We start from the raw sequence: 14,591 nt of genomic DNA, 5'->3' as shown, positions 1-14,591 counted from the left end.
TTTCACCTTCATTGACTGGTTGATGAGGTTCAGCTGGTGGAGGAGCTCCCCCTTTTTATCACACGTGCATACAAGGGACATTAAAATATATTCATCTTAGCAGAGCTTAAAATGCAATTTGTGACCCAATCATAATTTATCATTTATTCCATGTTTCTTTTTGAAAATTGTCATCAGTCATTATTCTTTCAGAAAACAAATCCAGGAAAGATTGAAAATTATAACTTTTATGCATTTCATAATAATCTTTAGTTTTGATCAATTTTAATTTGAGTGTGTGTTTGAAAGCATAACACAAATGCAAGCAATGTATTTGTTTTGATTAATAAGTTAATATATATTATTCTTTGAATTTAATCACACACTTCTGGGGAAGTACAGCATTGTTTAAGGTTCCCCCCCCCTAGTCCTTTAATTTTCTTGATTTTCTCTCAGCCACCCTTGTCAGGTTCCGCCTTTTTCACTGTCCTCTCCTCTTGATGTTTTCAAGTTCCCGAGTCTAAAAATGAAAGAAAGTTGTTGTATAGGCCTACAGACATTTAGACAAAGTCAGCATTTCAAACTTTTGTCAGTATCTGCTTAACATTTTCTTTAATAAACGTACATGTAGTCCAAAGGCCGGTTTGGAAACTAACATTCTTCAATGGAAGATAATGGTTGGCTTCTATAAACAAAATATTTTTGAGAACGGAAATTTGAGCAGAGTCAAATTACAAAAACTGTGGAAGGTTCAGTTTTTAAATTGTTGGTTGGGAAATTGTATACTGTCTTAGAACATGTAGAATAGGGTTAAAGTTGTTTTGTCTTTCTTTCTTTTATTTATTACAGATCACAGCTTTAACAGACTACCTGCAGGATCCATTAACACAAGTTGCAGTATCCTGAGGAATGTCTTTTGGATGGTTATAAATATCCTACCACTAGTTCTCAACCATGTATACATTTCACAAAACTATAAATAAGTATAAATGGAATACCACCTTTCCATAATTAGAGGCACTGGACTCTATTGATAATTACCCAAAATAATTATAAGCATAAAACCTTTCTTGGTAACGAGTAATTAGTGTAACTCAACATATGCATAAAATAGCAAACCTGTGAAAATTTGAGCTCATTTGGTCATCAAAGTTGGGTGATAACAATAAAAGACAAAAAAAACCTTGTCACATGAAGTTGTGTGCTTTCAGATGCTTGATTTCGAGACATCAAAATCTAACTCTGAGGTCTCGAAAACAAGTTCATGGAAAATTACTTCTTTCTTGAAAACTATGTAACTTCAGAGGGAGCCATTTCTCACAATGTTTTATACTATCAACAACTCCCCATGACTTGTTACCAAGTAAGGTTTTAGGCGTATAATTATTTTGAGTAATTACTAATTATTTAATAGTGTCCACTGCCTTTAAAGCCATTGGACACTTTCGGTAAACAGTATTATCCAAGGCCCACACTTCGTGTATCACAACTTATGTATAAAATAACAAACCTGTGAAAATTTAGGCTCAATCGGTCATCGGAGTCGGGAGAAAATAACGGGAAAACCCACCCTTGTTTCCACAGGTTTCGCCGTGTCATGACATGTGTTTAAAATAAATCCGTTATTCTCGCTATCGAGAATTGATAATTGTTTTAATGTTTTCTCAAAAAGTAAAGCATTTCATGGAATAATATTTCAAGAGAAGTCTTTCACCATTACCTTCTGTTAAACCCTGTAAGTTATTTGTAAATCTGTGAGGTTTTTTTGTTTTGTTTTCTGTTCCGAAAGTGTATAATGGCTTTAAACATTTTTTAATTAAACTCCGATGCATTGAACAAGTTTTTTAAAAAGGCGTTCATGTAGGGAAAGGGAATATAAATGGAATCTGTCCATTTTAAAACACAAAGCACAAAGGTTTGTAACAGTCTACAGCATTTCACAAACAAAAAGAAATTGTTTCCACTTTGTTGAGATCAATACACATAGTGAATTATTAAAGACCCTGGACACTATTGGTAATTGTCAAAGACCAGTCTTTTCACTTGGTGTATCCCAACATATGCATAAAATAACAAACCTGTGAAAATGTGAGCTCAATTGGGCGTCAAAGTTGTGTGATAATAATTAAATAAAAAAACGCTCTTGTCACACGAAGTTGTGTGCTTTTAGATGGTTGATTTCGAGACCTCAAATCCTAAACTTGAGGTCTCGAAATCAAATTTGTGGAAAATTACTTCTTTCTCGAAAACTATGTCACTTCAGAGGGAGCCGTTTCTCACAATGTTTTATGTTTTATGCTATCAAACTCTCCCCATTAGTCGTAACCAAGTAAGCTTTTATGCTAACAATTATTTTGAGTAATTACCAATAGTGTCCACTGCCTTTAAGTGGATTTTTACTGTTATTCCCTTGGTCAAGATAAGAATGAACATCAACTAAGCTTTGTTTTAGCTTTGAGAAAAAAACTAAGGAATTTAATTGATGCTTTGAAGCTTTGAATCTTTGAACTGTAATTTGAACATTTCCAGCTGTAACCATTTTTAAGTGCGGCTGGCCACAACTATTAGCATTGTTTTTCCAGGGTATTAAGTGCAAAATCTGCACTTGCTCTGTCAGCCTTAAGAAAAACCTTGGAAATGAGCTCAAGTTCATGGATTGGTAAAAAACAAATACTGTAAAGTTTCACTGAACTTATTGGGGCCCAATTTCATGGTTCTGTAATAGCAATAAGACAGCGTTTATATTGCACATTTTGGTTCACAGATCCCTCGATGCACTTCACAATTTTAAAAAGGCCATACTTACAAAGATACACTACATACACAAAACTTTAAATCAGTGTTTTTTGTTTGTTTTGGGTTTGGGTTTTTTCAAAGCAATATATAAGGTTGTTTTCGTTTAGACATTAAGCCTCAAGTAGCACTTATAAATACCATTATGACCCACTTTGGGTTGAACAATGAAAAGTTAACCAGAGAAGGACTCAACAGCAGTGGACACTATCGGTGAATTACTCAAAATAATTGTTAGCATAGAACTTACTTGGTAAACAAGCAATGGTGAGCTGTTGATGGGATAAAACATTGTGAGAAATTGCTCCCTCTGAAGTTATGTAGTTTTCAAGAAAGAAGTAATTTCTCACTCAAGTTGAATTGAATTAGAGACTCTGAGGTCTCGAAATGAAGCATCTGAAAGCAAACAACTTTGTGCCACAAGGGTGTTTTTTTCTTCAATTATTATCTCGCAACGTTGATGACCAATTAAGTTCAAATTTTCAAAGGCTGGTTATTTTATGTATATGTTGGGGTCATAGAGCTATAGCACTATAGTTGAGGTACACTAAGTAAAAATACTTATATTTGACAATAACCGAAGGTGTCCAGGGGTGGATATCACAAAGAGTTAAGACTTAAGTCTTACATTGAGTTAGGTTAACCTACTCGTCCTAACTTAGGACTAAGCCATAGGTTTTGTATATCCCTTGGGACTAAGTTAGGACTAGTCCCAACTCTTTGTGAAATCGACCCCACAGTGCCGTTAAACCGAATTCACCTGCCGGTGCTACACTAACTGAGCTACTACCTTTGGGGGTGCCAGTCAAAAGCCATGTCTTATGTAGTAAGTATTTATTTTGATTTTTGGGGTTGAACAAAGAATTGACCAGAGTGGGATTCGAACCAACGACCTCCAGATTAACGTGCCGGGATCACCTTAAGGGGATCAGCTTTTTTGTTTCATATGTCAGTATAAACCACAAAGGAAACTGACTGGGTTATCCCTTGGCTGCCGCTTCCCAGGTTGTATTGTAAGTTGGATGTGATCCCTGGCTACACGGCAGTTAACTGTTGTATGGCTTCTGACTGGCACCCCCGAACAAGTATGTTGACAAAATAGGGACCCCTAAAACTATAGAGAAAGGACATCTCTATGCTAAACAAAGGGCTAGATAGCTCAGTTGGGAGAGCGCCTGCACGCTAATCCTGAAGTCGTTGGTTCGAATCCCACTAGAGTCAATTCTTTGTTCAATCCCAAAAATCATTTCAAAAGTTACCCAGTCAGTTTCCCTTGTGAAGTATTTATTTTGAATGTTTTTAAAGCCATTGGACATGGACACTTTCGGTACATATAAACAAATTAAAGTTCACAGATTTACAAATAACTTACAGGTTTAACAGAAGGTAATGGTGAAAGAATTCTCTTGATATATTATTCCATGAAATGCTTTACTTTTTGAGAAAACATTAAAACAATATTAATTCTCGATATCGAGAGTTACAGATTTATTTCAAACACATGTCGTGACACGGCGAAACGTGCGGAAACAAGGTTGGGTTTTCCCTTTATTTTCTCCAGACTCCGATGACCAATTGAGCCTAAATTTGTACAGGTTTGTTATTTTATACAGAAGTTGTGATACACAAAGTGTGGGCCTTGGATAATACTATTTACCAAATGTGTCGAATGCCTACATGTATCATGCACACCAGGGAAAAATCATCTGTAAACTGTGACAAAATAAATAAAATTTTAAGTGAATTTCAAATACCCACGTCCAAGTACAGCCTTTTGCAATGTATGTGAACTATACCCATGTACGTGAACAGCACACAAACGTGGGTGTGTGTGTACGTGTACATAATGGGTGTGTTCGATAAGCTTCAAAGTTTATAAAGACCAGGTTTTTCACCATGGGTTATGTAAGGGATTCTGACCACATCTCTTGAAACTCTTGACATTTCCAAACTCCTTTTTTATTTGATGAGTCGGATTCAAAATCTATATGAAAAATTCAAGGTCTTGAATATAATCCTCAGTCTAATCTTAATGAAACTTTAATCAACTTTTAATCAAACTATCAGTAGAGGAATTATAACTATCAGCCTCTGAACAGCTTATTTCAGATGAGAGTGTAGTTGGCACTTAGTCACTGATCATCCTGATCAGTCTTCTCTGTGGTTAGAATCTGCTAAATGCTCACGTTGCCAGCCTCATTCGGTTGTACATCCACAGACCCAATCTCCAATTGACATAAACAGCATTGCTGTCTAGAACCAGCACTTTGTCGCCCTTCTACGTGTTCTCCTCTGATGATGCCACTTCTGTTTAACGCTGCCTGGGAGACGGGAAATGATCTCTGGTATCGATTTCACAAAGAGTTGGGCATGCTTTCTTGTCAACAGAGGTGAAAAACTTTTTTAACCAGTGAAATTAAAAACCTACATTTTTACATGGCTAATCCTCTTTGATCTAATAAATGTTTCAATTAACAAAGTTATTGTACATGTAAGTAGTGTAGCGCCTATGTCTATTCCCCCGAGGGACTTTAAATGACCAAAAGAAAGGTTCCTCTTCCGGTCACTCTTCCGGTCACTCAAAGGCGATCACTAGAATATATTATATAACACCCAAGCAGATCCTTGCCATTTGATTGGAGGATTGTCCGTCACGTGATAGCAAATAAAAGTACCATTGCACTCTGAATCACTCACCGTGTTTTTTCATTCCATCCGAAAAGTACTATTGCACGCTGCAGCGTGCAATAGTATTTTTCGGATGGAACGAAAAAGCTGAGTAAAAACATCACTGCGTGTGGTAACGCAGTGTTAGCTGAACAGAACGCACATTGTGACTGTTGAATCTAACAGGCCGACCCAAAGAGAAACAGGTCTAATTTCACAATTAAACATTGTAGGCCTACGCTTTGTTTGTTTGTTTTGAAAATTTTATCTTCTAATAAAAATGACAAAGATCTACTTGGATGTTATATAAAACAATAATGAATGTTTTTCATTCGTGCAATAGTGCAAATATTTTCATTTGTTGAAAGCTGGAATGTTCCATTCAACTCGGCTCCGCCTCGTGGAATAGAACATTCCATACTATACTATACTATACTATACTACAAAGGCATTTATAAAGCGCTCTAACAAAAAATGTATCACTGTGCTTTACACAGAAAGAAAGAAAAACCAAGATAAACATACAACAGAATTAAGAGTCATATAAATAGGTTTTGAGAGCTTTTCTGAAGGCTGCTAATGAAGATGAATGGCGTATATTGTAGGGTAGTCGGTTCCACAAAGTAGGCCCTGCAGCAGAGAAACCCCGGTCACCAGATGAAGTGCGAGAATGGAGGATGATCAGAACTCTGTTATCTTTGGCAGATCGCAGTCCTTCTCTAGTTGGAACATACGGATTAATGAGTTCTTTGAGATATAGCGGAGCATCTGTGTCGGTGATACATTTAAAAACAATTGTGAGAAGATTGAACTGGATGCGTTTTGAAATACAGAGCCAATGAAGTTCAGGGATAAGTGGAGAGACGTGGTCATATTTCTTGGCCTGGAAAATGAGCTTTGCAGCCCGGTTTTGTAGACGTTGAAGCCGTTTAGTGTCTTTGGAGGAGAGACCCGCAAGCAGAGAGTTGGCGTAGTCGATCCTTGATGTGACAATTGCTCTTACTGCGTCCTGGCAGGCAGATTGAGTGAGGAAAGATCTTATGCGAGACAAATTGCGAAGGTGAACATTGACAGCACTGGATATAGAAGAAACCTGGTTTGACATGCGCATTGATTGGTCGAATACAACACCGAGGTTCTTAGTTGTTGAAGCCGGAAGAATTACTTCAGAGCCAACCTTAAGTGTCACAGAAGATAGTAAGTCCGTGAAACAGGGACTCGCAGCAATGAAGAACTCTGTTTTAGTTTCATTTAACTGAAGCATGTTATTTGCCATCCACTTCTTTATGCTCCATCTTTCAACTCAAGAACAAATTCGCACCATTGCACTCCTAAACATTCATGATGTGTATACATGTATTAGCTCCCCCCACAAGACCATGATTCAGCCAACCAGAATACAGAACATGATATGAATCTTTGGTGACTGCTATTACTCTGACATCCCTATGTTCCGACACCCCTATATGTTCCGACACCCATATATTCCGACCCCCCTATGTTCCTAATAAATGCAGGGGAGAACTAGATTTTTGGAAATTGAAGGCTTATTAAATGTATTCAACACAGACACACATCTAACAAAGAACAATTAGTGAAGTGCAGAGTCTGTACTGCCAGCTTTACTCAGGGAGCCATAACACAACAAAATGAAAAACATGACTTAACAAGCAACAAATTCATATGTGATTCAATAATTTTAATTTGATTCCATCGCTTTTAAAAAAATAGTAAAATTTCAACTTATGAATGGTCAAACTCATTCTTGGCCAAGATTTGCCGGGAAACCTGTAATAATAGTTGTATTTTTATGATTGCTTATCAGAGTAAAATGTGCAAAAATAACTTGTCGGAATATAGGGGTGTCGGAACTAGTGTCGGAATACAGGGATGTCGGAACATAGGGGTGTCGGAACTAGTGTCGGAATATAGGGGTGTCGGAACATAGTGGTGTCGGAATATAGGGGTGTCGGAACATAGTGGTGTCGGAATATAGGGGTGTCGGAATATAGGGGTGTCGGAACTAGTGTCGGAATATAGGGGTGTCGGAACATAGGGGTGTCGGAACTAGTGTCGGAATATAGGGGTGTCGGAACATAGTGGTGTCGGAATATAGGGGTGTCGGAACATAGGTGTGTATAAACTGAATCTTTATTTAAGTATGGCGACCAACAGTATTTGAGATTTCCTGTCCACAAACAACTCTAAGCATTTGCTTTTTGCTTTTTAGTCCGCGGCTTTCTTATAATGTTGAGGCAATAGGACGACTCTTACTTTTTAATTATAAACAACTTTTGGCCTTGGTTTCCTATTAGATAGTCCGTGCATCGAATGTGGTACTGAGTATGCCATGAACTGGATCAGTAAAATCATTGAGGAAGGAAGAGAAGGAGCTCGAACGATGGGACTTCAAAAGTCGAACCCGTGGTACCGCGTCGTTTAACGACACCTCATAATCACCCAAATACCTTACCTGGCGTATGTGAGATAGCGCGTGCGCACAATTGGTCGTATGGATGTAATACAGAAAAAAACACTTTTCTTTTTTGAGACCTGATAAAAATTGTGTACACTTTTGCCCACCAAATCGAAAAACACAATTGAATACCAACCACCCTCGTTTGCTAATACCCAAATTTTGAACCATGGCTAGTGACAGGAAAGTCACAAAAAACGTAAAAATATGCCATGATATTTCCGTGAAACACCACAAACTGTAAATGAAAACGTGTATATTCACAATTCTTGTCTCTAATGATTCAACTTTACACAAAGGCAACGGCGCAGACTGGTGGTACCACACCTTCTGTACAAAGAGATCTAATCCTGCTCGTTTACTCGGCCGTCCAGCTGGAGGTCTCCTATCTTTTTCCACTGGTATTGTCTTTTTCCAGACGGGCATTGTCAGAGTATTCTTTTGTTACTCTGCGGTTTTGCGAGTCGTTCAAGCTCCTTCTCTTCCTTCCTCCATGGTAAAATCAACTTAACATCACGTTAAAGTATCACTCGGGTAAGTCCCTCCGATTTGCGGCTGATGTGAGTTCGCTGCCACTAATTGTTATCGGTAATTATTCCATTGATTGTTTTGCCTACACATCAACTCTTAAGTTCTTTTTAAGGACCTTAGGAACATAGCCTCACGGGGTTAATAACATCGGTTTACTGATGCAAACTTGGGAATCTATAAAGTAGCAGTAATTTTAATACTGATCCGATAAAAAATGTTTTCATGTTTTCATGCTTTAATTTGAGAAAATAGAATTAGCTGTGGCAAACAACTTGCCAACCAAATGGACCGAGAGTATAAATGCAAAAAATAGTTAATGGCCTGACGTTTCGACCCTAGCAGAGTCTTTCTCGAAGGCCAAATGACAACACAACAAACATGAACAGGTAACATAAGCAGTGAAGTGGAAATATAGTTTTGTGCTTTTATCAATCGGTTGGATCAAACTGGTTGTTTGTTTTATAATAGAAATTGGGCTCAAACTACTTCTCCCCCCCACCTTTTTTTTGGAGCACCTTTATCATGAAGCCCAAGTGTTGCACTGTGTAAGACCAAACCCTGTGTCCCGCCATGGGCATTAATCCTGGGGGAAATGACACAACTTTTTGAAGGGTGGGGGGACACTACATCAAATGTCCCCCTTAAAATTTGCCAAAGATTGCACCACTAGAGCATCTTAAAAGCAAAATTTTCCCGGGCCCTCAAAGGCAGTGGACACTGGGTAATTGTCAAAGACTAGCCTTCACAGTTGGTGTATCTCAACATATGCATAAAATAACAAACCTGTGAAAATTTGAGCTCAATCGGTCATCGAGATAATAATGAAAGAAAAAACACCCTTGTCAAACGAATGTGTGCGTTTAGATGGTTGATTTCGAGACCTCAAGTTCTAAATCTGAGGTCTCGAAATCAAATTCGTGGAAAAATACTTCTTTCTCGAAACCTATGGCACATCAGAGGGTGCCGTTTCTCAAAATGTTTTATACCATCAACCTCTCCCCATTACTCGTCACCAAGAAAGGTTTTATGCTAATAATTATTTTGAGTAATTACCAAGTGTCCACTGCCTTTAAGCGGCCCTCGACCTAACATGGTAAAGGTTTATTACACAAATGCTCCATCGTTGACAGATTCTACCTTGCCCCCCCCCCCTTGAAAGAGTGGAAGGAATGTGTCCCCCACCCTACCCCCATTTTTGAAGAATGGGGGACACAATATCAAATGCTCCCTGTGTCGTTGACCACCTTTTTTTTATGAAACTCAAGTATTGCACTTTGAAAGACCGCACCCTGTGTCCCAAGCCCTGTGTCTACTGTCATTGCCATAAATCCTGGGCAAGAGGGGGGACAATATTCCCCCAGTTTTGGTAACTCATGTGTCTTGTGGGGTGTCGTGGTCGAGTGGCTCTGGTGATTCTGTTCAGCAGAGTGTGGGTTCGAATCCCAGTCATGACACTTGCGTCCTTGACCAAGACATTTTACACTAATTGCTTCTCTCCACCCAGGGGTAAATGGGTACCTCTGAGGGCAGAGTTGGTTCTTGTGATTGATTAGCCTTGATGATTGCGCTATATATTTGGTGGCACAGGCTGCATACTCCCCAGGGAGTTGAGATGGTTTAAGGAATGATTTAAGGCCCAGTGACCAGGGGTAATAATGTTGAAGCGCCATAATAATAAATAATAATTGTGGCTTCTTATATAGCGCACATGTCCGTCACTCAGTGACGCTCCTGGCGCTGTAACATACAGTATTTCCTGCAAGATGTGGGACTACGTTTTGAATTATGAGACAAGGTGCTGTGGCGCAATTTGCTGCCGATCGGACCAGGAACACCGGGGCGAACCCCTCCTCTTTTCGATAAGTGCACTGGGTTCTTTTACATGCATAACATAACACATGGGACCAACGGCTTTACGTCCCATCCGAAGGATGAAGCAATGGTGAAGTGTCTTGCTTAAGGACACAAGTGTCACGGCTGGGGATTCGAACCAACACTCTGCTGATCAGAAACACCAGAGTTTGAATTCGGTGCTCTTAACCGCTCGGCCACGACACTTCCATGAGTGTCACTGCGTGACGGACCTCAGCGCTATATATATAAGAAGCCACTACATTAAGGGCATGTACGTGCGTGTCACCTCCATACCATAATTCTCTTGTAGTTACTGTGTGTTTGCTTTACGTTGACGCGCTGTCTCTGTCTGCCATTGCCGTTCTGCAGCCTCTATGGCTAGTTTGAGCGATATTGGCCATGTTTTACCCAGGTAACTCTGCATCCAAAGTTGTTATTAATGTAAAGAGAGACGGGAAGGTGAGAGACGGTCCTCTACTTAATAAAGGACGAGCATTCGCTAAAAATACATTTCAATAATCATACAGTCAATAAACCAAGTTTATATGACAGGTTTTAATACTTCCAACCCATAGAAAACATACAAAAAGTTATAACACTACATGTACAGTATACACTACATGTAGCCTACATAATACAGTGCACGAAGTTCACAAAAAGGTCAGCACACACAGAGTCTAATGGACGCACCTGTGTGACGGTGCTGCCTGGCATACACACATGGTTTTACAAATAAAACGATCCAAATAGAGAGCTACAAAATCACAATAATTTGGGCATTAATGAGGGTAAAAACACAGAATAATACTCATAAATATCTCTACAACTCTACAAAACTAGGTTTTTGGAGCATAGAGAGAATCACAGACCAAATAAATTAGTTGCTCTTCCAAGTCGAAGCTATAGAAAAAGAGGGTGATTGTCACGTGACAAAACCAAAAGTTAACTTTGAACAAGTCCAACAATGAGGGCGCAATTGGGACCCCTACATTATCACTGTTCCATTTTACACCATTTTCAATTTGTACCATTTACTTATTTACATTTTATATATTTGTTCTAGCTAAGTATTCTCATAATTTTTTTAAACAGATGATATAACACCAGTAGAAAGTGTTTAAACATGGGGGTGACATGCAAGCTTGCACCTGTACTTATCAGACAGTTTTTCATTCCTATTGGACCGCGTTCCTACTGGATCCACATTTGCGAGAACGGGATCCTGCCACAAGATTAGTTGCAGGCGTGCAATTGCGGTCGAGTTCCCACTGTAGTATTATCGCGCATTGATCCCCCTTTTTGGGAACGAAAGTGGGTTCAAAAGAACACTGTTTCACTAGCAAATTGCGGTGTATGATCGCCCTTTGCGTTCCCACTAGACTTTTGATCGCCCAATTATCGCCCATTAATCCTACTCCCCAGGAGGATCAAAATTACACAGTCAGATCCTGATTGCCCTCGTGTCCCTCTGGAGCTTATTTTCCTTTGACTGCCTTTTGGGGGTCTTGATCGCCCTTTTCTCGAATTGGGAGATCAATGCGGGGTCCAGTGGGAACTGTGTCTTGGTCGAAAGCAACGGCTGGAACGCCTGGGCAAAATCATGCGATACGCATGACGCGCACGCAAATCTCCTTTTAAGGAGTTTTCACCAGAGGGCCTTACCATTTCATAGCTGGAGTGGTGTTTTGTTGAAAGAAATCATTGAACAATTATAATTTTTGCATTTTTTAAATTTTGGACCCAAATAAAAGGTTTTTATGTTATGGGACCGAAAAGGTATTTATGAATGGGAATAAAAATGTGCTTGGCTGGTTTTAAACACTCAACAAATAATAATAAGACATATAATGCGCATGTATCCACCCTGCTGGGTGTTCAAGGCGCAGTCAAAACCAACAACAAACAAAGAAAAACAGACACAACAAAATTAGTTCTTGAAAACCTGTGACATAAGATAAGATAAAAAGAGATTTGAATGTTGTGGTACAAAGACAAGATCTAAGCTTAAAGGAACACGTTGCCTTGGATCGGTCAAGTTGGTCTTTGAAAAGCGTTTGTAACCGTTTGTTATAAAACTTGCATATGGTTAGAAAGATGTTGTAAAAGTAGAATACAATGGTCCACACAAACATGCCTAGAAATTGCACGGTTTTCCTTTTACCTCGTCGACGAACACGGTCGGCCATTTATGGGAGTCAAATTTTTGACTCCCATAAATGGCCGACCGTGTTAGTTCGCACAGTAAAAGGAAAACCACGCAATTTCGAGGCAAACTTGTGTGGATTATTGTATTCTACTTTTAAAACATCTTCCCAACCATATGCATTTTATAAAAAACGGTTACAAACACTTTTTATAGACCAACTCGTCCGATCCAAGGTAATGTGTTCCTTTAAGTGGTAGAGAGTTCCAGATGCGTGGCGAAGCTGAAGAAAAAGACCTGTCACCCCATGGGTTCAATGAGGAGAACTTGGGTTCAATGAGGAGAAGCATGGAACTTGATTGAAGATTTCTTGATGGAGGGTAAACTTGAAGAAGTTCAGAAATATAGTGGAGAGCCTTGCCATTGAGTGCTTTGTGGACAATGAGCATCAGCTTGAAGATGATTCGTTGAGAGATAGGGAGCCAGTGTAGTTGATTCAGAATGGTGGTGATGGAACAGGATTTCTTAGACAGTGTCACAATGCGGGCAGCAGTATTTTGGAGGCATTGAAGACGGGAAATCTGGTTGTTAGGAAGACTGTGGAGAAGAGCATTGCCATTGTCAAGGCGAGAAGTAACAAATGTATGAATGACCTTTTCAGTTGCACTTTTGTCCAAGTACTAACGAATCTTACCAATATTCCTGATGTGGTATGATGACAGACGAACACTGTTGTTGATGTGTGGTTGAAGTGTCATCGATGAACAAAAAATAACCCCCAAGTTCCGAGCTTGCAGCGAGGGAGCTATCCGAGAATCACTGATGGAAATGTATGGCACTAAAACCTTTGTTAACTGTTGACGTGACCCAAATAGAAGGAACTCTGTCTTATCATCATTCAACTTCAGGAAGTTTTGTTGTGTCCAACGTCGAACCTCTTGGATGCATTTCTCAAGTCTTGCAATAGATGCATTGGCGTTTTCTTAAGAAGATTTAAACGTGATGTATAGCTGAGTGTCATCTGCGTAGACATGGTAATTCAGATTAAATTTCAGGATGATGTCACAAATCAGTGTACAGTGTAAACCACTGCAGGCCCAGTACCGACCCTCGTGGCACAGAGTAGTTCACAACAACAGGGTCTGATATCGCGGTGCCAATACATACATGCTGAGTTCCATTGAAGAGATACGATTTGCACCATGCTAGGGCTGTGTCCTCTATGCTAAGGTGATTCTGGAGCCGAGAGAGAAGGATGTTGTGTCAAAAGCAGCAACCAAGTCTAGCAGGACTAGTGCTGTAAGGGTACCATTGTCCATTGCAGAAAGAAGATCATTGCTCACACGGACTAGTGCAGCTTCTGTCCCATGGAAAGGCTTGTATGCCGACTGAAACACGTCGGACAGGTTGCAAGCATGAATGTGATAAGAAATGCATGATGAAACTACACGTTCGATGTCATTTCCAAGATATTTTAAGTTTGCGACTGGTCTGTAGTTTTTGAATACCTCCTTGTCCAGGTTTTTTTTTTTGATGAGCGGCCTGATGTAGGAAACTTTGAGGCTATCGGGGAAACAACCGGAACTGAGAGATTCGTTGACAAGATAAGTGATGTAGGGTACAAATATATCAATGTTTTGCTTCATCATGGATGTTGATACTGGATCCAGCTCGCACGATTTTGAAGGAGATTTCATAATACCCTTTGAATCTCAGCAACAGTGGCAAGCTCAAACACAGATAGTCTACACTCTGGTTGAAGGTGTGGCAATGTCTGTGGCACGTTGTAAAGGACTGATGAAAATGATGAGCGGATGTCTGAAATCTTGGTGACAAAGAGTTTCTGGAATTCATTTGCCAAGTCCTGATCATTGTAAGTGGATGGAAGGACAGGGGTTTTGGGTTTGAGCAACAACTTACCTATTATCTTGAACAGCTTCTTTTGATCTCTTGAGGAATCTTGTACTTGAGATGAATAATGGGTAATCTTTGCCTGGTTGATCAAATTCCTGACTACTTTACAATGGTTGCGATATTCTTGTCGTTGTATTTCCAGTTTGCCATTTTTCTGCCATTTCCGCTCCAGTTGACGACAGATCTTTCTTGCTGTACGAATGTCATCATTAAACCAGGAGACTTCAGTTCGGA

General features: G+C 39.5%; 2 protein-coding genes across 3 annotated transcripts in view; one reads left to right on the top strand and one right to left on the bottom strand.

The window, feature by feature from the left end:
* Positions 1 to 4,243, top strand: part of LOC139944555 (ragulator complex protein LAMTOR2-like) — a 40,213-nt gene extending 35,970 nt beyond the window's left edge. For both annotated transcript variants that reach the window (XM_071941603.1, XM_071941604.1), the window contains one exon: positions 829 to 4,243. In XM_071941603.1, the coding sequence (XP_071797704.1) occupies position 829 (1 nt within the window). In that variant the 3' untranslated portion in view covers positions 830 to 4,243. The remainder of the gene's footprint in view (positions 1 to 828) is intronic.
* A 1,728-nt stretch (positions 4,244 to 5,971) lies between these two features.
* Positions 5,972 to 6,703, bottom strand: LOC139944216 (uncharacterized). Its single transcript, XM_071941186.1, has one exon. The coding sequence runs from the start codon at positions 6,701 to 6,703 to the stop codon at positions 5,972 to 5,974; it is 732 nt and encodes a 243-aa protein (XP_071797287.1).
* Positions 6,704 to 14,591: the final 7,888 nt, after the last annotated feature.

Source organism: Asterias amurensis, chromosome 11 (assembly GCF_032118995.1).
Source record: "Asterias amurensis chromosome 11, ASM3211899v1".
Taxonomy (NCBI): domain Eukaryota; kingdom Metazoa; phylum Echinodermata; class Asteroidea; order Forcipulatida; family Asteriidae; genus Asterias; species Asterias amurensis.
The sequence above is the reverse complement of the archived record's forward strand: the minus strand, read 5'-3'. Positions and strand labels throughout refer to the sequence as shown.

Bases quoted from the DNA above. Each gene is read 5' to 3' on its own strand.
- LOC139944216 (XM_071941186.1), bottom strand. From the start codon at position 6,703: ATGCTTCAGTTAAATGAAACTAAAACAGAGTTCTTCATTGCTGCGAGT.